The following is a 22486-nucleotide window of genomic DNA, read 5'->3' as shown; positions in this document are numbered from 1 at the left end:
ATCCAGACCACACACACCCCCAAAAGAGAAATTGTGGACAAAGAAATTCACAATTTGACCCAACTTGACATTCAGAATTTACTAAAAGAACTTACATAACAAAAAGAGAAAAGGCTTTTGCGTCTTTACGACATGGATGCTGAATTTACACCTGCTGAAACGCACCAGTTGGCAGACCTTCATGGACTTGATACTGGGTGTCAATTTTCAGTTATACCTGGGGATCCCACCAAGTTTATACAAGGGCCCCTACAATCATAACAGTCAGTGAATACAAAATAGAGGACAAATAGGTATGTCTCGCCCTAACCATCCGAAGTACTGCCTTGCCTAAATTGGTCATAATCCTGGCACCCACTGCCCTAGAGTATTCCATAGTGAGCACGGATGCTCCGACCCAACGAGTAATACAAAGTGGCTTGAAACATGGGACCCAGTTGAAATTACTTCATCCAATCAGCAACTGCTAAGTATTTTGCTATTATCGATTTGGCTAATATGTTCTGTTCTGGGCCTATTTCAGTAGTCCCTCAGCCACAGTTTACCTTCACCTCTGAAAGGACACAGTACACCTTTTCTGGGATCCTCATGGGTACCTTGGCAGATGAGGTATCAGCTGCGTGCACCTTTCTTCAGGAGCACAGGTGTGACATTACATTGATGACATTCTCCTCCAAGGAGAGCCATGTGGCATCCATTCATTTGTCATTCACTCAGGACGTAGAAACACAAAGGGCCTCACCAGAAAGGAACACAGTGCAAGGTCCTGCCACCTCTGCTCAGTTCCTGGAAATGATTGGTTAACCAAGGGCGGATCCATCCCTGATACTGTCAAGAAATAGCCACTGACCTTCTCACCAACATCTCTCAGGTCTTCTGGGAGTTCTGGAGGCAACATGTCCCTCATTTACAAATTTTACTTAAGCCCATTTATCCTAGTACTTGCAAATGGGCCCATCTTGAATGGGGCTCCCTCCAACAGAATGTTCTAGAATTTGTGCAACCTCAGGCATGCCCATTAGTGTCCCCACCAAGACCGCTCCATGGAAGGGGCTTCAGCCCTTCCTTCTATGCCTCCTGGAGTCTCCAGACCACTCATGACGGCCCTAAGTTGTCCAAGGGCTTCTGATGCCAGAAACTGACTTCTTTGCCCCATACAATATGCCATTAGAGCTGCAGTTGCTGGCCACTAACTGGGTCCTCCTGAGCCTGTGACCCTCTATACCCAGGTACTCATTATGCTCTGGGTCATACAAGCAGCACCCAACAAGCTCAGCAGGGCTGCTGAGGCTGCCTTGGTACAGGATGGAGCCAAACCTGGGCCCTCTGGCACACTCCACCTGTAAGAGGGGTGGCCTCACCTGTCCTCAGTCCCTTTCCAAATGCCAGGCTGCTGGAACCCTGCCTACCTGGGGAGCCCCCTGGGATGAACTGGGTGAACAGCAGTGGGAATTCAAAAACTATAGGAACAGAAGCGCCAACCATCATGGGAGATGGAGTTCAGAGGGGAGCCGCTCCACATTTCTTAACCAGGATGATGCTGATACAGGACCAGACCAGAAGGTCAGCATGATTGACCAAACTTCGGGCAGTTTTCTTAGCACCCAATGGCCTGGCTAACAAATGGCCCCATCTGCACATTTTTACAAACTCTTGTGCTATTGCCTAAGAGTTGCGCCCTATGGTGTAAAAACTCCAGGGAACTCTTGCCTCACAGATACCCCAAAATATCAATCAAGGTCACTAGATGTCTCTACCTATGCTCAGGCCACAGTACAAGGCTTCACCAGGATGCCCTCATCCCCTCTGGAGTCCCAGGTTTTACTGAGAATGGCCGAGGCCCTCGTCTCACTTCTCTTAAAGAAGGCGTACCCCCTACCAGCCTCAGGCTGCAGTCTTACTTAAACAAGCTCTGATTCAACTGAGTGAAACATGGTGTCCCTGTCATCAGACAACAGGGTGAGTTGTGACTAGCACTCTGGCTCTGTTGTCTGATGTCTGCTGACAGCTTTGAGACCTCATCCTCCTTATGCTGTGCCCACATCTGGACAAGCTGAAGAGAGCCAGGTGCTCTGTCCTCTGATGCCAGCAGGAGACTGAAAGCACGCAGGCCTTCGCCTATGCTTGGGGACCCTCCCACCAGCCACATCTGCTGACCTCAGTAAAGACCTAGGCCGGTGACCTTTCTTGCTCTCTCAGACCATCTCAGACCTGTTTGAGAGGTCTTCCCCACTCTCCTCAGAGACCTCCATTATGTAAGTAGTAAATCTTTTCGTGCCTTAAAAATAAAGAAAACAATAGAAGCCACCCCTCGGGCCCCACATCTTCCACTCTGCTCTGGCTTACGGACATCAGCAAATTCCTCTGTACTATGACTTCTCTGGAAGTTCCCCTCAGTTTCTTGTTCTACTGAAGCCTGGCTACCCTGATTGCACAGGTCCCCTGAAGCCCTCTCCCTCCCCCTCGTGCCACTGGAAATAGAGATCGGGAGGATGTTCTCCTGCTCCAGACATTTCTACTTCCAATCAACAATGCCAGCTCCTTAGAGAACAACAGAAAAAGCAGCCCTAACAGCTGGTAGCTGGCCTGGTACCACTTGTGCCACAATCTCCACGTGCTTGGCAGAGTCCTGGGAGACCTCGTCCATGGATCCCACAGCCCGTGCCCCACAGGTGATGGGTATGGGGGAAAAGAGAATCTCCCTCAACACCCACGGGCCCTCCACACAAGGAGAAGCAGAGAGACTGGAGCACAATGTCCGAGAGCAGAAGCGGGGTCCACAGCCATCCCGAAGCTTCCATGGATCTGGAGCCAACTCCAAGTCTGAGGGGAGAGCAGGGCCTTGATGGCTGAGGACAGTGCAGGCCACGCCAGGGCAGCTGTGGCAGCAGGAGAGTCCCCGCTGGACCACTCACCTGGGACTTGGCAGACAAGAGCCAGGCAATCAGTACTGGCCCCTGGGCTTCCTTGGAAGTAACACAAAGGCGTGTGGGCAGCCTGGCTCCGAGGTACCCCATGTGGCTTGTTCTGTGTGCAGAGTCTTCTTCTGTGCCCATGAGCCAGGCTGTGAGCCTTTTCAGACGTTAGAACACACATTGACTGGGGAGACAATTCCCATCTGGAAATTTGATATGAGAGAAAGGTGGCATCTCAAATCCAGGGGAGGGGCTACCCTGGTGGCGCAGTGGTTGAGAGTCCGCCTGCCGATGCAGGGGACACGGGTTCGTGCCCCGGTCCAGGAGGATCCCGCGGGCCGCGGAGCGGCTGGGCCCATGAGCCATGGCCGCTGAGCCTGTGCGTCCAGAGCCTGTGCTCCGCAACGGGAGAGGCCACAACAGTGAGAGGCCCGTGTACCGCAAAAAAAAAAAAAAAAGGGGGGGAAATCAAATCCAGGGGAAAAGACCAACCTCATAATGTAGTATGTAGTAATGGGACAACAAGATAGCCATTTAGAAAAAAGATAAAATTAGACTTATTCTTCACATCACTGAGCAGAATAAAGTCCAAATGGAACAGAGGTTTAAATGTAAAAGAACAAGTACTGGATGAAAACATGAATGGATTCCTCTAGAACCAGGAAGTTAGGGAAATTTTACTACAACTTGAAATCAAGAAACAATAAGGGAAAACATGATAAATTTGACTACATAGAAATAAATTTTTGTGTGACCAAAACCTGTATAATCAAAGTAAAAAGAAATATGGAAAATTGGAGGAAGTGTTTACAACTTATGTTATATATAGCACATATAAAATTAAGATATAAAAGGTTATTTAAAATTAGGGTTTCATTTTCAACAAAGGGTGCTGGAATTATTGAATAACTATATACCAACAAAATGAATCTCAGTCCTTACCCCACATCATATATGAAAATTAACTCAAAATGTATCATCAATGAAAATTTAAAGCAGAAACTTCTAAAACAAAACATAGAAAACCTTACTGACCTTCACTTTAGTGACAATTTATTAAATAGGACATAAAAGACAGAAACTTTCAAGGAAGGAAATCAGTGAATAGGACCTTGTCAAAATTTAAAACATTTGCTCCTCAAAACTAAATGAAATGAAAAGGCAAAGTATAAACTGGGAGAAAATATTTGCAAAACATATATCCGAAAAAAGACTTGTACCCCATCCTATAAAGAAACCCTACAACTCAATTAGAAGACAACCCAACAACAACAACAAAAAAGGCAAAAGACTTGAACAGACACTTCACCAAAGAATATATACAGGGACTTCCCTGGTGGCACAGTGGTTAAGAATCCGCCTGCCAATGCAGGGGACACGGGTTTCAGCCCTGATCTGGGAAGATCCCACATGCCGTGGAGCAACTAAGCCCGTGCGCCACAACTACTGAACCTGCGCTCTAGAGCCCATGAGCCACAACTACTGAGCCTGGGTGCCACAACTACTGAAGCCCGCACACCTAGTGCCCGTGCTCCATAAGAGAAGCCACCACAATGAGAAGCCTGCGCATCGCAAGAAAGAGTAGCCCCCGCCCGCCGCAGCTAGAGAAAGCCCGCATGCAGCAACAAAGACCCAAGGCAGCCAAAAATAAATTAATTAATTTAAAAAAAGAATATATACAGATGGCAAATAAGCACAAGACTAGATATCCAACAACATTAAGCATTAGATCAATGCAAATTAAAACCACAGTGAGTCACCACTCTACACCCACTAGAATGGCTGATTTGGGAAACAACTGACTATACCAAATGTGAGCAGTATGTAAGGCAACATCACATCTGCTGGGGGATGTAAAGTGGTTAAAAACACTTTGGGAAGAGGTTGGCAGTTCCTTAAAAAGTTGAACATACATCTCTCATGTCACCCAGCCATGCCCCTCTAGATATTTACCCTAGAGAAAGGGAAACACAGGTCCACACAAAGACACATACACAAATGTCTGTAACAGTTTTAGCTGCAATAGCCAAAAACTGGAAAAAAATCCGTGTCTATTGCAGGTAAATTTATACATCACAGTGGATAAATGTATCACAATGTGGATACATTCTTACAATGTATCACAATGTTGTGGATATATTCTTACAATGGAATGCTACCCCCCACACTCAAAAGGGACAAACTATTGATACATGCAGCAATCTGAATAAATCTCAAAATAAATATGCTGAGTGAAAGAAGCCAGGCCCAGGACTTCCCTGGTGGTGCAGTGGTTAAGACTCCACACTCCCAATGCAGGGGGCCCGGGTTCAATCCCTGGTCAGGGAACTAGATCCCACATGCATGCTGCAACTAAGAGTTCACATGCAGCAACTAAGGAACTGGCAAGCCGCAACTAAGAAGCACGTGAGCTGCAACTAAGAACCCCGCCGGCTGCAGCTAAGGAGTGCACGTGTCACAACTAAGGAGCTGGCGAGCTGCCAAAAAAAAAAAGAAAAAGAAAAGAAAAGCCAGGCCCACTCACGTCCAAAATAATAACTCCTCTAGGACCCCACGTATGTAAGACTACAGAGAATGCAAACTAGGCTAGAGGACAGTCGATCCCTTGCCAGCAATGGGGAAGGGAATGCATTTAAGGCTGTTGGAGATACATTCACTGTCTCAACTGCAGGGATGGTTTCACAGGCATATATTTATGTCAAATTGAACAATTAAAATATGTGCAATTTATACCTCAATAAAACCTTTAAAGAAGACACAGCAGTCAAATATTTTTAAAAATCAATGTACTATCAGCCTTATAGTGTATTTCCCCCTAAGAAATTTCCATTTCTCTTCTCTGAACAGGGTATTTCTAAGTATCCTAAGTTGTACACATTAAGTAGGTTGAGGATGAATTGAATGATGAAAGTTAATGAAATCAGGTTAACAGAATATAAGTTAAAGGTGATTTTGAAGTCTAACCTTTACAACCATCTCTCTGGTATCAAATTGATTGATTGATTGATTATAACTTGTCAGGTTGCATCAGAAAAGACTGTAAGAGCTTTTTTTTCTGCAATTTTTAACCTTAAACAAGTGATAATTTTGTGTTAAAAACAGAGTTTTTAAAAATCTGCAACTTATGTCACAAACGGTTAATATGCTAGTGCTTCTAAAATCAGAGGGAAGAGACCAACAGGTAAGTGAAAGTGGCACTTAAACATATGAAAAGATGCTCAACTTCACCCCCAAGAAATATGCAAAAGGAAACCACACCACGATGCCATTTCTTGCTTGGCAGAATTGGCAAAATACCAAATATGTGACAACGTCCTTGGTTTACAAGGCTGTGAGGAAACATCACCAGTGGGAATGCAAGATCCTACAACCCTGTGGGAGGGAGCTGGGCAACGTACAGCAAAAACAGGTTACAAATGTCCACTTCTAGGCATCTACCCTAAAAGTAAACTGGCAAAACTATGAAAAGAGCCATATAAAGCTACTCATTACAGCATTAATTTTAATGGTATCAGACGTCCAGTCATAGTAGACTGGCTGAATACACGATGGCACATTCACAAGAGAGGCGAATGCAGCTGCTAAAAGGAGAAAGGGACATCCCTAGACACTGCTGAGGAGAGATTGTCAGGACACTGAAGGGAAAAACGCCAAAATGCAAGGCAATTGGGACAGAACTGCTGTTCATTGAAGTTCACTCAGATTTTTCAAAATGGAGGGAGAAACCATAGCATTGATAAATGGCTACCAATAGGGTGAGGGCAGTACGAGGTTGATGGGAACAGGGAAAGAAGCAAGACTTCTGACTGTACTTCGTTTTATAAACTTGACTTTGGAACCATATAAGTTTTACACAATCATAAAACAAAATTATATCAAAATTTGAAAAATGTAAGTTTTTCAAGTTACATTTGCTTTTTCAAAGCAAAACCAAAATGAAACAAGTGAACTAGTATAGAGTTAGGGTCTTAACCCCACAGAAACAAAATTTTTCAATTTACTTTGAAGCAGAGTAATATCCCAAATGGGATATATCCCAACAACAAGAATAACTGCAAAAAAAATCTAGACTATTTTCAATAATCATACTGTTAATAATATTGACATTGTTATTCTGAAACCATTACATATAAATGATAAAGTGGATAAGTAATTGTGTTGAGATAATTAGGATCCAGGATTTTCAATATAGGAAAAACAGATACAAATGTAAAACCAGGCCTCTGGTGGGTGAATAGAGGCTGGGGCGGAGTCTTCCAATCTGCCTCCATCCTGGCCTGGGACTGAGTTGCGGGGTTCAGGGGGCAGGTACCGGGTGCTTTCTGATCCTGGTCTCCGCGGCTTCATAGCAGACCCTATCGTGCGATCAGGGCCCATGGGTAACTTGAGCCAAGATGGCAGTGAGTGCAGCCTGTATTAAAAAATAATAATAAACTAACTAAATAAAAGAAGTTAAAACCACCTAGCTCTAAATTTGAATTTGAAATATCACTGAATTCACGATTCTTTTTTTTTTTTTACATTTAAAGTTATGTATTCTAGCTCTGTCCTCTGAAAAGACCTAGAAGTAATGTCCAGCCTGGTGGCAATAAGCATCCCTAGAGCCCCACCCACCCGACCCCCGTGGCCTCCAAACACCATTTCCCACTCAGGTGGATTAGGGCTCCTTGAAAAAAACACAGATTCCAGCCTGAGGATCCAGGGGTATGGGAGCTGAGCCTAGGGCATCTTGTCATATCAGAAATCTAGGGAGAAATCAGTGAGCAAGGGTCTTGTGTCAAAAAGACTCAGGGCGAAAAGACGCAGACCTACTGGAGAACGGACTTGAGGATATGGGGAGGGGGAAGGGTGAGTTTTGACAGGGCGAGAGAGAGTCATGGACATATACACACTAACAAACGTAGTAAGGTAGATAGCTGGGGGGAAGCAGCCGCAAGGCACAGGGATATTAGCTCGGTGCTTTGTGACAGCCTGGAAGGGTGGGATGGGGAGAGTGGGAGGGAGGGAGACGCAATAGGGAATACATATGTGGTCATATGTATATGTAAAGCTGATTCACTTAGTTATAAAGCAGAAACTAACACACCATTGTAAAGCAATTATACCCCAATAAAGATGTTTAAAAAAAAAAAAAAAAAAGACTCAGGGCGAACTTGAAGAGGTTCACACTGACCAAAGATGGGAGGATATGAGTATTAATTTTCAAAACTGTAATGAATTAAAACACATTAAATATATTAAAATTTTTGCGTTCAAATAATATAGAAAAAGAAGTACCTACTTGGTCAACTCTGGAGAATGCTAGAAAACCAAATCATTATTCTGAAAGTTAGTAAATAAAGGGAATAATTAAGCATTTAACTTGCCTTTTTTCTATGGACCATATTTCAAGGCAACCAAACACTTGATATGGGGAAGTTTGTCTTTACAGAACTGTTCCCACAAATGCAGAAGGGATACCAATAGGAGAATGTCACCGTCTGGCAAACTCCGAGCAAACTGCACCCAGGCAATGACTGTCAGTGGAAATACAAGCACCCACGTGTGAGTATTCTTGCCCCCACCAACCTGAATCCAATTAGTCTCTATAAGTTTGCAAGAATGTCTAAGGACAGAGGGCACAACGAGAATCCGAATGGCAAAATCCCAAGTGTGAGAAACTCCACAGAACACATGACCTGATTTTAATAGATTTCAAAGAGGATAAAAAGCAGTGGGAGGAGGCTATAGATTAAGAGACTCTACAGCCTGTCGACCAAGTGCATTGTGCATTTGTGTACCTGGTTTGGACCCTGATTCACACAAACCGTTTATCAAAAATGAAAACGTCTGAGACAAATGGGAGAATTTGGACACTGGATATTTGATAACAGGGGATAATGGTTGCTATTTGGGTATGATAATGGCTTCGTAATTACCTTTTGTAAGGGCCCTAATTTTTTAGAGACAGATATGGAAATGATGGGAAGGAGGTAACTGGGTAAAGAATAGGTGAGAAGAGATTGGCTGTGGGTCAACCACTTGTTCAATTGTGTAGTGGACATGTGGTTTCATTATACACTTTCCCTACCTTTGTGTGTCTCTGAAATGTTCCAGAATAAGAAGCTAAAAGGAAAAAAGAAGGAGTGAGGGGGAAAGTGGGTCCCTGCAGAGGGGCTCCTGTCCCCCTCGCCTGCTTCCCAGCAGCCTCACCAGCTGAAGTCATCTAATTTGCATGTTGATGGTGTTTCCCCACCGGGATGTGAGCTCCAGAAGGAAGGAGCTCTCTGCTTTGCCTGCTGCAGATAAAGGAAATTGGGAGACTGGAAGCCTCTGAGTAGCGAGTCACCTCCTCCTGGACAACACGTGTGGACTGTGGAGGGCCCCGTCTCCTCACACCCTCCTGACATCCAGCAAAGGACCCGTTTGAGACATACAGGGGTCGTTTCCCAAGCGCAGTCAGACCTGTGCGTCAGTTCCCAGCATTTGCTGGAGGAGAAGAAGTGTCCCTTTGTGACGTAAATCGATATGGCTGGGCCGGTGTGGTGGTGTCTGAGGGTGTTCACTTATCAGTGTCATTCATCCCTCCATTCACTCATTGCCAGGCCCTCTTCCAGGTACTTGGGACACGCCAGTTCACAAAATGAGTAGAATGCTTGTAGCACTGACGTGCCAGAGGGGTGAGTGGGAAAGGGGCTCAAAAGAGATTTAATTTGCATTTCCCCGATTATGCATCATTTTTTTTTTTGGCCACACTGCACAGCATGTGGGATCTTAATTCTCAACTTACTTTAACAAATAGGAGAGTATGTGTTCATGCACACATGTGCATGTGTTGTTTTTAAGTATATACTGTATAAGGGCTCACTCAGAGAGACAGAGCCACTAGGAGACAGAAATTATATAAACAATAAAAAATATGTACGTTACAGGGATTACACCTCACGCAATTGTGGGACGTAATCAAGCAATTCCTATCGGCTCTTGTATTTGCATCTGATGCTGGAGCAAGACAGGGTTGGAAAGGGAAGATGGATGTAAAGTGGGGAAACCAAGCACAAGCTGTGGTCATGAGCTGGAGCCTCTAAGGACAGACAGAAAAGCCTTTGTTTTCTTTGATGATGTGGGTGTCCTGCAGAAGGAAGGTGGAGCAGGTGTAGGCCTGTTGCTATCTTGTGCCACCCAGTGAGCCGGGGACATTGTGCGTGGCAGTGGCACCTGCATGGACCTTTCATAGCTCACACCACCTCTGGACACCCTCTGTAATTCACATATTGATTGTGTACTGCCTGCTTTCCCCACTCACAGGCAAGGTCCACAAGAACAGGGACTTATTGGGAATGTTGCTTGTCTTATTCATTCATGTAGCCCCAGCACTTAGAACAGTGCCTAGCATGCAACAGGCACTCAGTAAATACCATGCTTGTGAAACACAGAGACACAAGTGGCAGAGCTAGACACACACACAAACGCTAGTTGTTGAATTGCTAAAAAAAAAAAAAAAGTGGCAAAATATTAGCTGTTGAATCTAAGGGAAAGGTATGCAATATATTCATTGAGTTATTCTTTCAACCTTTACGAACATTTTAAAAATAAGTTGTGGAGGAGACAAAGAAAGCAGGGTGTGCTGAGAAGGTCCTCGAAGCGTCAGCTGGGACCAAGATTGCTGGGATAGAGCTCACTCCCTGTTGTTAAAAGGTAAACTGAGGCATGTTAAAATTTTTGAAGAGCTTATTTGAGCAAACTTAGAACGGAATCGGGTAGCGCCAAACCAAAAGAGGTTAGGAGCGCTCTGCCAACGGGAGCTAGGGAAGAGAGTTTTATAAAGAGGCAGAAGCAAAGCAAGGAAGTTGACGGGCCATAACTTAAGCAGTCGCCTTATTTGGAAAGCCTTGCTGGGGGCTCCTTAAGTAGCTACCAAGGCAGCAGAGCCACTGCAGCCTTATGGCCTCCTTGTTTAATTACGTTAACACTGGCAACTGGCCAAAACCACCTGGGACGGTCCAATAGTAGAGCCAAATCGGACGACCTTGGTCCCGAGCTTCAGTCCCTTGGCAGAGAGGACTCTGCTCCACAGGGGTGTGCGTGCTAGACGAGTTCCCCGTGGGAAGCTGACCTCACTCTCCGCGGAGTGGGAACCCTGCCCCTGATGCCGGTGCCTGCTACCCAGAGAATTACTGCCACATCCTCCCCGACTTCCAGCCTGAGGCCTCTTCCCAGACCACTTCTCCTCGGGGCACCGGCTCAGCCTGGCCAGTCCTCCCAGCCTGCCGAGCTCTTCCCTAGCCCCAGCCAACGTGCCACTTGGAAGGACACCAGCCCGTCCTTGGGGGGCCAGCGGGTGCGGTAGGAAGCAGCAATGACCACCTCTTCCTTCCGCCCGCGCTAGTCCTCCACGTCGGCCACAGCGTCATCCTCGGACGCTCCAGCCCCGGACCGCGCGCCGCCCCCGAAGTGCGCAAAAACCGGCGCAGGGGGATGGGGAGGCGGTCGCCGCCACACACGACGACCACCGCCAGCCCGTGCCAGTCCCCGCCTCGGCGGGGTGACACCTGCTGCAGCAGGTCGGAGTCCGGCCGAGACGGCAGGCGGCCAGCAGGCCTACCACGGCCAGCGGTTAGGGGCCCACGCCGGAAGTGCGGCCTTGGGAGGCCCGGACGCGGCGTGGCCTCTCTAGGCGCGGTGGAGGCCGCGTCTCTCGGTGGCTCCGCAGTGCGAGTCACAGGCGTCAGTCAGGAGAAAGGCGCCGGGCAGGGAAGGCGGGGCCCGCGGCGGACTGGGAAGTGTCGCGCTCTAGGAGTGGTTGCCTGGGAGGCGTGGGCGGGGAGCCCTGGGAGGCGGGGCGCTCCGGGATTGGCGGGTGCGCAGACGGGGCGGGGTGTCCCCTTTGTCTGAGTGAGGTGCGGGCGGCCGCTTCTGCGCGTGAGGCTGCGACAGGGACGGTGAGTCGGGGCGCGGGCAGCACAGGGAACCTCTGCTCGCGCGGCGGGGGGCCGGGACCCTCCTCGCGGCCGGGCGCTTCCCACAAGCGCCCGCTGCCCTCTCCAGGCGCACTTCGAGCCCCGCCCCACTCTCGCCTCCGCCGGGCCCTCCCCGCCCCGCTCCCGCGAGCGGCGAGCCCTGCCCAGCGGGTGGTCCTCGACCCCGCGAGCTCCAGCCTCTCGCGGCGCCCGGGGGAGGGCCGGCGTCGCGGGACCGCTGTCCGCGGGGGTCGCTCTCAGCGTCCCGGCGGCCTTGGCGTCTCTCTGGGAAAAGTGTTTCCTCCCGAGTTCACCTCCCGCCTCCATTTTCCATCGAGGCTCGTTTCCCGGTTACTTTGTAAAAGCCCTTTTTCGTGAGCGCGACCAGCCTTTCCCAGAGTCCGCGGGTGTCTGCCTGCTGGAAGCTTGCCGGGGCGCTTCAGCGGGAGACGGCGTGCCGCCTTTTCAGCCGAGCCCTCGGTGTGCGCTGCCCTTGGCGTTTCCTTTCTCATCAGCTCGGTTCTTTAACCTACGTGTCTTCTCAAACTGTCATTTGACTCCGGTTATGGTGTTTTGTTCCGTTTTGAGATGGAAGATTTCGAGTGTTTAATGGTCAGATATTTACCCTCGAGGCTTTTGGCTTTGTGCTGTGTTTTAAAGGGCTTTCCCTATTCCAAGGTAAGTTTTTAAATAAATTCTTGTTTTTCTCTGGTACTTGTGAAATGTTGGCTCCATCTGGAATCATTTTGGTGTGGGGCAAGTTGGGAATCCAGCTTATTTCTGACACAACCTACTGAATAATTCGTTTCTCCACTGATTTGGAAAATCACCTTTGTCACGTGTTAAACTCTCCCAAGTCTTGGGCCCATTTCTGGGGTTCGTGGCGCTTGGATGTGCAAAGGTTTTGGTTTTCATGCGGCAGATCTGTGGATCTCTGCCCCCCAGACTTTATTCAGGTTCTTTTTATGATGTAATTTAAAATTTTATCTCTTATTCATTCATTAGCCGAATGCTTTCAGTATATGATATGAAATGATCTCATTCTTTTTCTGTCTTTTGTTTTTTGTTTTTTTGTCGTATTTTTTTAATCTCTGCTTTTGCTTAGCTTTCTGGGAGATAAGTTGAGCCTTGTGCAAAGATCTAAGTTTAGACCCCTTGTCCAAGTGCCGGTTACTGGACCATCTTCCCCGGGATCCGTTTGTTTATAGACGTGGCCCTGCTCTGCCCCTTCTACTCCAGGCCCGCTTGGCTCTCGGCACCACGGCTTTGTGGATACAGTGGGCAGAATTAGTATCACATTTCTAAGGTTTATTTTAACCTTGTTTCTTGTTGCCATCTGTGAGTAGAACCTTTTTCGCTGTGTATTGCCTGACTCCGTGTTGCTGGTGTGTAGGAAAGCTATCCGCGTGGATGCATGTTTGTGATCATTTACTTCCGAAGGTTGCAGGGTTGCGCTTTGGGCTTAACGGGTGGCTCAGAAGTGCCTCTTCGGAAGGTGATTCCACCCTGGAGGGTGGGGCTCCGTGGAGATAAAGAAAGAGGGGGCAGGCCTTCCAGCAGGAAAACCTGGGGGTGAGGACGGTGAGGATGAGGGTGGCGACTCTGGGACTGGGAGTGTGCCTGTCATGCCTGTCACTGTGGGCGGGGACTTTGGAAGGAAGGCTCTTTTACATCCAGATCATCAGCAGTTCCAGCAAGAGCGATAAGTTACTAAAGCCTAGCTTACAAAACAAAATAATAACAAACGTTAAGTCCTAAGCTCTTTGCGTCTCTGCAGTCCCGTTTTTACTTCCTGTCCCTTAGTCACCGCCAGAGCCAGACCTCACTCGGAGGTCTCACTGCGGTGTGGCCACTGCTGCAGGGAATGTTGGCCTGTTCTGGTTTGTTTGGGTTATTCCTTGGCGGGAGTTCCAAAAGACGAAATTCCTGCATCTGAAGAATGACGGTGACCCGTGGGTGGGTGGGTGGGTCACTGTTGTGGGCACCCCCGGGGCGGGTGCTTTTTGTACTTGCCGCTGTGTTGGGGGCAGCGTTGCCTCCTTAGGCAGCTCCTCAGAGCCAGTTCTGACCCTTGGGGTGGTGGTGATTCCGGCTCTGGGGACCATCTAAACAGGACTTGTCCTGCCCACCTGTTCGCCCTTCCTGATGCCTGGAGCTCTGGGCATCGAGGTGGGGGTGGCCTGGTAAAAGCCAGGTTCAGTGCCCAGGTGGCTGTGTCCTCCCTGTGGTGTCTGTTAGCAGCCTGCAGTGCTTTTTGCACGTCTTTGCATCTGGCACAGACTTGTTCCAGGAGACCCAGACCTTATCTACCAAAGTGCAAAAAAAATGAAAAACTAGCTAGTAGCACTTTTTAAATTTGTTTTCTTTATTTTTTATCAGGATGTAAGTGTCTTATTCCATTTGTGCTGCTAAAACAAAGCACCACACACAGGGCAGCCTATAAAAACAACAGACGTTGATTTCTCACAGTGCGGAGGCCGGATGTCCAAGGTCAGGGGGCCAGCAGGGGCGGGTGAGGCCCTCTTCCTGGCTGCAGACTTCCTGTGTCCTCCCGTGGAGGAAGGGGCAAGGGAGCTCTGTGGGGTCTCTTATCAGGGGGACTCCACCTTCATGACCGAAGCACTCCCAAAGGCCCCACCTCATAACACCCTCACATTGGGCATTAGGATTTCAACACAGACATATACATTTGGGGGACACGGACATTCAGACCAGAGCAACAAGCACACTTCAGGATACTCCACGCTTTTTCCCTTTGGCAGTTTGCAGAGCTCATCCTAGGCAGAGGCCTTTTGCTTTTGTGCTTCTCTGGGACTCACCGCAGGTGGGAATCTTGTCGCCTTCTCCCTCTCCACCCCTCTGTGCCTCAGGCCCGCTGGGTTTGAGTTAATCCCATCGGGCGACGTGAGGCTTAGTCAAGTGCTTTCACCTGAGAGGAGGTGTGTCATCTCTCTGTCTTACTGGTGTGGACAAGGGCTCACACCCCCTCGTGGCCCTGAGGTCATTGTTTGTGAAACGGGAACATCGTGGACACACTCCATATCCCATGCTTTTGCCGACCCGTCTGGCCACCGGGTGCAGTCTGAGTCTTGGTCTTAGCAGGTGCCGGACTGGTGTGTGGAAGGACTGTGGCTTTGGCAGCGGCACCATCCTGAAGCCTCTGCTTCTGAAGCCACACGACTCACGTGGGATTCGAGCTCAGGGGATGAGCCTCGAGCTCACTGTTTTAATTGAAACCACACACCTAGGCTCAGGACTTAATGAAGCTCAGGCTGTGTATGTCGGCGGTCCCTAACCTTTTTGGCACCAGGAGCCGGTTCCGTGGGAGACAGTTTTTCCACGGACGGGGTCGGGGCGGGGGGGTGGTTCAGGCGGTAACGCCAGCGATGGGGAGAGGCAGGTGATGCTGTGCGACCCGGTCCGGTACCCGTCCGCGGCCTGGGGGTTGGGGACCCCTGCTCTATGTCTCAGCGCAGAAGGAATTCATAGTAAGAGGCAAAGTGATGGGTGAGAAGTCGAATTATTTAGAGAGGTACGCATTCCTCAGAATGTGGTCCGTCTCAAAAGGCGAGAGCGGCCCTGAAATACGGGGTGGTTACTTTTTATGGGCCAGGTAGTTTCATAGGCTAACAAGTAGGAGAGTTGTTCCAGCTTTTTCAGGGGAAGGGCAGGGGCCTCGGAACTGTGGGGCCTGTGGGTGTGTCATTTAGCTGATGTACTACAGTGAGCATATAATGAGGCTCTGGGGGGCGAGGCTTCCACTGTCTTGGGCGTGGTTGGTTCTAACCAGTTTTTGTCATATCTGACATCTGTGTGTTCTTTAAGGATTGTGCTCTGCCCCCCTCCCCTCCTGGTCTCACGTCCCTCCCAGGAGGGCGTGCACTGCCTAAGGATGTATCTGCTGCATCTAAATATACCAGGTGACTTTCCCACCTGAGAAAGGGCCTATCGGAAACTCCCCCGCTTCCCCATTGCTGCGGGCAGCAGATGTTCTTCGCCTTGCACTTGTTGCTGTTCTGAAGGGGGGAGTGTGGTCTCATTGCTCCTGTAATTTCATACACTTATTCAGCAAACATTGAGCCACTGGCTGCTCTGCTGGGGCAGGAATGGGGGTGTGAGAGCGACGAGGCAGAGGACCTCGGTGAGAGGAGGGGCCTCGGCGACAGGGTGACATGGCCAAGCACCAGCCGAGGGGCAGGAGCCATCCCAGCCAAGGGGCGGCCCGGGCAGGGTTGAGCAGCCCCAGGAACGGTATAGGGGCGGGCTGGGGGTGGCCTTGGAGCCGAGAACAGTCACTGTGTTCCCATGGTGGGGCAGGACAGGACGGTGCTGCCGCGGCCCAGGTTCTGGATCATACGCAGGTTCCAGATCAGCTGGGGCAGAACCGGGTGGAGGGCGGGGTCGACGTTCGATGTTAAGTGTCTGAGGTGCTAGAGGACACCCGTGTGGAGATGCCCGGTGGAGGGAAGGAGGTCGCCGGTTCCGCACAGCAAAGGGAGCCCCTGGACTCCACTGGACGTTCAGGCCTGTGCGGCGGGAAGCAGCTCAGGTCACAGGCACGAGCTCGGGCAGGAGCTGGCCTGGCCCAAGGCCTCGTGGCCGGCCACCAGCACCCACTGGGGAGGCTGTGAATGGGGCGCCTGTGGCCGGGTATGGTCAGCCCGTAGTACAAATGACTGTCCCCCTCTGCTGGGTTCCCAGAGGACCAGAGCTGTGCCCTTAACAAAGGTCGGTATCCGTTTTCGGGTGAATTCTGGGGTACTTTTATTCACTCCTTGAATTCTAATCGAAGACTCCGGTTGAAATTCTAATTAGAGTCGTGGTGCCTTTACACGCACAGACACGCACGCACACACGTTTTGGGGGAGTGGGCATTTCTGCTGGACGGAGGGGTGGGCGGTGAGGGCCAGCTTCTCTCTGCCAAGGCTTCTGCTCCCCAGAGGCAGCCGCGGTCAGGAGTTCCGTGTGTATTTTCCTGAAAGTTGTGTGGTAAACGTACTCACCCACTGACGTTTCACAAAGAAGGTGAGGTGGGGGCTCCCCCAGAGGCCCACAGTGTGAGGTGAGGCGTCCTGCTTGGGGAGATGCCCGCCTGAGGGGCTGACCTCATTCTTGCGTCGTTTTTCCCCGAGCAATCTGCCTGCTGGGCTTCTGTGTCCCTGTTGCGGACCCGCCTCGGCCTCCAGGTGATGTCAGCCCCATCGCCCTGCCAGGGGAGCTCTTGGTCCCCACTTCTGTGTGGCAGTTGGGGGGTGACAGATAGCTTACTTGGCCTGGCATTTCCCCAGAACCTGCCCACCGTCGGGCCTCCCTGTCAGGTGCTCAAACCAAATCCCTGGGTCACTCTGGACTCCCACCAGAACCCAACCCCCGCTGGAGCCGCCACCGGGGCAGGACCAGGCGTGGCCAGGGCATCGATGGGCCACAGGAGGGCCTGGCACGGGGTCCCCACAGGAGTGCGGCCCTGGCAGGACTGTCCACGCCCAGCCTCTCTGGAGGCGGCCAGGCCCGGTGCCTCCCTGGATGACAGCTTGGCTCCTGTGAGGACGCACTCACCCGGGCCTGTGTGCGCACTGCAGGCCGTGCCAGGTGAGCTCGGCAGACGGCCCACTGTCCTAGGGGTGCACGGCGTCCCCAGGTGTCTCAGGTGGGACCTTCCTGGGCCCGAGAGCTCGGGGTCCATCTGTGCGGCTCTGGGACTGGAGTCAAAGAGTTCACAGGGGGCCTGTCATGTGCTCCCTGCTCTTCCTCAGTCCCACAGGCTCCTCCGATTTCCATCTTCCTCAGATACCCCAGGGACCAGGTGATGGCAGCGGCCAGGCTCCTACCGCCACCGGCGGTGCCCCAGGTGAGTTACCCCGAGGCCCGCGCAGCGCCACGCCTGGGGCTCCTGGTGGCAGCCTAAGCATCACTGCATCCTGGATGCTGTGGCCCCTTCCTGTCACTGCCCCGCATCCCTGAGCCTATCCCCACACCCCCATGCTGCTTGCACCCACCTCATCTCGGATGGAGACACTCAGTCGACCTGCAGCAGCCCCTGTCATTCCAGGCCAAGGTGACCTTCGAGGACGTGGCCGTGCTCCTCTCCCAGGAGGAGTGGGACCGCCTGGGCCCTGCTCAGCGGGGCCTCTACCGACATGTGATGATGGAAACCTATGGGAACGTGGTCTCCGTGGGTAAGGCCCCTCTGCAGGCCTCGTCTGTCTGTGTGCTCTGCCCAGGGCGGGGTTAGGGTGCTCACAGATGCTGTGTAGACAAAAGCCCTTCCCTCCCCATGAGCAGGAATTCCAGGATCCAAGCCCGAGGTGATCTCGCAGCTGGAGCGAGGAGAGGAGCCGTGGGTCCTGGACAAACAGGGAAATGAGGGGCGCCGGGGCCTGGGCACTGGCCGCTCAGGTGAGTGGGGAGCCGCCTTCCTGCACCAAGGGCTGAGCACCTGCGAGTGCTGATGGGAAGTGGCCAGAGTGGCTTCCTTCTGGGGTCTTGATTTGGCAGAGGGACCCTGCGGGCAGGTGGGGCCAGGCAGGGAGTGAGCACAGAGGCGAGTGCAGCCTGGTGGTGGGTTGGGCCCAGGCAGAGCGGGGAGAGCACCCATGGTGACCGGGCCCCTGCCGGTCCCCGTTCTGATGGGACATCCAGAGTTGGAGGGATACCTGGTTGGTTGAGGGAAGAAGGAAGCACCCTCAGTGTAGAAGGGAAGTTTCTTAACCTGGTAGGTAGTGGTGCCGGGGCTATTTGAGATGGGGAGCCTACCATCCACGGCCATGTGGCGCCGTCCGGCCGTCCCACCCAGAATAAGGCAGGACAGACGGAACACAGCAACAAGGTTGAAGCTACAGAACTGGAAAGAAGTCGTTGAAAATCACATGATTTTCTCTTGTAAGATTGACTAGAATTCACAAGAGAGTTTGCTAGGTACAGAATCAGTTTTATTTCTATTTATCAACACCAAAGGTGTGTTTTTTTTTCTAGTTTTATTGAGATATAATTGACATGACATTACAAGTTTAAGGTGTAGAGCATAATGATTTGACTTAAATATATTGTGAAATAATAACCACCATAAGTTTAGGTAACATCCACCATCTCATATAGGTACAACAGCAAGAGAGAAAAAACCTTTTTTAAAGATGTGATTTTCTTAAAGATAATATTTACAGCAGCATCAGAGAGGTGATGTGTCCAGTAGTTAATCTAACAGACGAAGTACCAGACTTTATGGAGGAAAGTGTAGAAGGGAGGGTGCTGGCAGACGCGTCCAGTCCTGAGGGCAGTGGCCAGCAGTTGCTTTAGGGCGGGGTGGGGGTGGGCGACATCCAGTGAAGGACGAGGACAGGAGTCTCAGGGAACCTCAGCCAGCCTGCCCTGCAGGACGTGGCCCCTCTGGCTGTGAGGACGGCACGGCACCAATCCCATGGCTGCTCCACTCCAGGTCTCTAGGTACTGTGTGGAGGGGCACCAGGTGTTACAGACAGCCCGCCTCTTACTGACCCGCAGAATCAGGTGTCCTCAGAGAAGCAATGACTTCACTGGACCCGGAGGAATGCGATTTTCCAGGGAATGTAGGAGAGGCACAGCACCATGTTGAGCAAATCTCTGACTGCAGCTGCAGGGCCAGGAAACAGCTGCCCCACCAGGCCTGGGTCCCTGGTGGACCGGCTGTGCTTTCACCTGATGGAGGTCTTGAGACGAGTGCCCTTCAGATCTGATGCCAGAGAGACCGCTGTTCTCCAAGAGCATGGTGGGTTGGAGAGAGAAGCTTCCGCACAGAAGCACCTGCTCACTCTGCCCCCCACCCACAGGCCCCAGAGGACGGGGTCTGAGAGGTGAGGGGTGTGCACAGAGCAGGAGCTGCCCGCTGCAGCCCGGGCCGCCACCATGTGCCTCAGCCTCACCGGCGGCTCCTCAGAGGGAGAAGCGTGCGCGCCTGCCTGGCCCTGCTGTCTTAACCCAATGAATTGCACTTTCGTCTTGTAACAGCAAATGAGAGGATTTTCCACTCTTGGGAGAGGCGTTGGTTTTGTTGTCCCTTCAACTCTCTGTTCCTTTTGCAGACAACTTCACGTGTGACCACATGACAGCTTGTGTGCAACAAGACAGCACGTCCTGTCCCTGGGGTGAGTGTGTGTCTCATCTTCTTTTCGATCCAGTACAAAATCCCTGACGTGTCTGGCCCGTGGTTCACAAGAACACGAGGAGGTTCCCAGGCTGCTGTGATGCAGAGCGTGTGTCCTCATTACACAGCACACACAATCTCTACAGAATGCCGGTGGGGGGGGTTAAATTAAAAAATTGGTTTCGATGGACTTGCTTTTTCCCCTTTATTTGTCTTGTTGTTGCTGTACACTTGAAACAACGATGAAGCTGCCATCCTGAGAGTGTGGGGCAAGAGGCAGCCCATCCCCGCATTCATGGCAGCCTGGGTCTGTTGTGCGCTGTGTTTGTGCCAGGGATGATGGAGGGAGTTACCTCCTGAAATGTTCAGTTATTCTTCACCATTAAAGTCGTCTTTCTTGTCTTGTTACTCTGGCATCAGGCCAGAAGCCACCCATTCAGGAAGCTTCAAACATTAGAAGTGATACTTTTCCATGCAAATGAGTAATTATTTCTTTGACCTACCAGCTTTACTCTGTGATGATGAGGCTTATAAGTGAAAAAAAAGGAACTAAAACTTGTTTTCCGCTTAAAAAAAAACATAGTATAAGTTTTTAAGAACATGTAAAAACCTTATTAAACATGACAGTGAATGCAGATACTTAAATGAAGAACCTACTGAATACTGTTAGCATTTATGAGTATAGTACACGCCTAATAAATAAACTGCTCTGAAGAGAGTAAAATACGAAGAAACACCCAATAAGAAAAACGGGCACAAAACTTGAACAGGTTCTAATAGAAGAGAACCAACGGAGAGGCCAGATGAGAAGGTGGCAGCCACCTACAAGCCAACAGAAGAGGCCTCAGAATGAAATCTACCTTGCTGGCACCTTGATCTTGGGCTTCCCAGCCTCCTGTTGTTTAAGCCCCCCAGTCTATGATACTTTGTGAGGACACCAAGCCAACTAAGATAACCCCAGGATCCCTGCCCTCTGATCCCTGGTCTACATGCCCTGCATAATCCCCAGGACTGTGGTTATGTGTTTTATGATTAGGTTATGTGAAATGGCACTGTTGCCTTTAAGGAACAGAGAATGCTCTAAATCTGGGTCTAGAGGTCAGAGACAAGTCAAATTCAAAGCAGGAGGAGGGAATTCCCTGGCAGTCCAGTGGTTAGGACTCAGCACTTTCACTGCCTTGGCCCAGGTTCAGTCCCTGGTCAGGGAACTAAGATCCCACAAGCTGCTCTGTGTGGCCAAAAATAAATTTATTAATTAAAAAAAATTTTTTTAAAGCAGATGGATTTGATGCATCATTGCTGCCTTAAAGATGCAGGTAGGAGGTAGGAGCAGAGAGTGACTCCCAGGCAGCATCCAGCAAGGAAATGGTCACCTCGGCCCTGCAGCTCCAAGGAGCTAAATGTTGCCAACAATAAAAAAGAGCTGAGAAGTGGATTTATCCCCTGAGCCTTCACACAAGATTTCAGACTGGCTGACACTTTATCTCAGCCTTGTGATACCCTGAGCAGAGAACCCATCCCCGCCATACAGAATCGTGGCCTACAGAACTGTAAGCTAATAAATACAGTTCCCAGTGCTCACACAAGGCTGGGAACACTGTCTCTTCCCACCAGCAAGAGTGGAAAACCTTGTAACTCACAAGGCATCATCAGGTAGACTACTGAGTAGGGTCTTGCCTCACTAATTGGGGGGGAATAACCTTAAACACTGCCCTGGTCAGATCGAACAGAGTTGAAAGGCAAGAACCATACAGTTTCCAAGTAACTTAGCCACATATTAGAACAAAGCTCAATAATGTTTATAAAAATACAGAAGTATCCAGCACCAAGCAAGGGGAAATCCATGATGTCCAGCATCTAACCAGAGATACAAAGAAGCAAGAAAATACAACCATGATTAGAAGAAAAACCAGTCAAGTGAAACTGACCAGAAATGACAGGGATGATAGAATTGGGAGACAAGGATATTAAAACAGAATAAGTTCCATATGTTCAGGGAGCTACAGGAAAAGTGTATTAGGTAGAGGCATGGAAGATTATTTTTTTAAACCCAAATCTAATTTCTAAAGATGAAAACAACGATGAGATGAAAAATTCACTGAGTAAAATTAGTGGCAGATTAAACATTGCAGAAGAAAGGAGTAGTGAACTTGAAAACAAAGGCATGGAAACTTTTGAAAAGGAAACAGGACAAAGGCTAAAAAAGATTGAAGAATATCGGTGAGCTGTGGGAGAACCTGAAATAGCCTGATATATATCATTGATGGGAACAAAGCAGGAAAAATACTTGAAGAAGTGACAGTTGAAGTTTTTCCAAATTTGATGAAGATTATAAACTCAGAAATCTAAGAAGCTCAAGGGACCCTATGCATAATAAACATGAATAAAATTACACTAAACCACATCATGATTAAATGTTGACAACTGGTGACAGAGAACATTTTAAAGGCAGCCAGAGAAAAAGACACATCGCATAGAGAGAAGCAGGGGCCAAAGGCAGACTGACAGACTGTTCC

General features: G+C 49.9%; 1 protein-coding gene across 5 annotated transcripts in view; it reads left to right on the top strand.

Annotated features, from left to right (window-relative positions):
• The first annotated feature begins 11779 nt into the window (after nt 1-11779).
• The window catches only part of ZNF250 (zinc finger protein 250), a 17735-nt gene continuing 7028 nt past the window's right edge, over nt 11780-22486 (top strand). The window contains exons 1-5 of one of the 5 annotated variants that reach the window (XM_024741082.1): nt 11780-11836; nt 17642-17702; nt 17904-18030; nt 18137-18250; nt 19909-19971. In XM_024741082.1, the coding sequence (XP_024596850.1) occupies nt 17661-17702; nt 17904-18030; nt 18137-18250; nt 19909-19971 (346 nt within the window). In that variant the 5' untranslated portion in view covers nt 11780-11836; nt 17642-17660. The other 4 variants (XM_024741081.1, XM_024741084.1, XM_024741080.1 and 1 more) reach the window with 4 other exon arrangements.

The sequence above is a fragment of the Neophocaena asiaeorientalis genome, unplaced genomic scaffold (genome assembly GCF_003031525.2).
Source record: "Neophocaena asiaeorientalis asiaeorientalis breed wild unplaced genomic scaffold, Neophocaena_asiaeorientalis_V1.1 scaffold177, whole genome shotgun sequence".
Lineage (NCBI taxonomy): Eukaryota > Metazoa > Chordata > Mammalia > Artiodactyla > Phocoenidae > Neophocaena > Neophocaena asiaeorientalis.
Note: the sequence above shows the minus strand (reverse complement) of the source record. Positions and strands in the feature narration are given on the sequence as shown.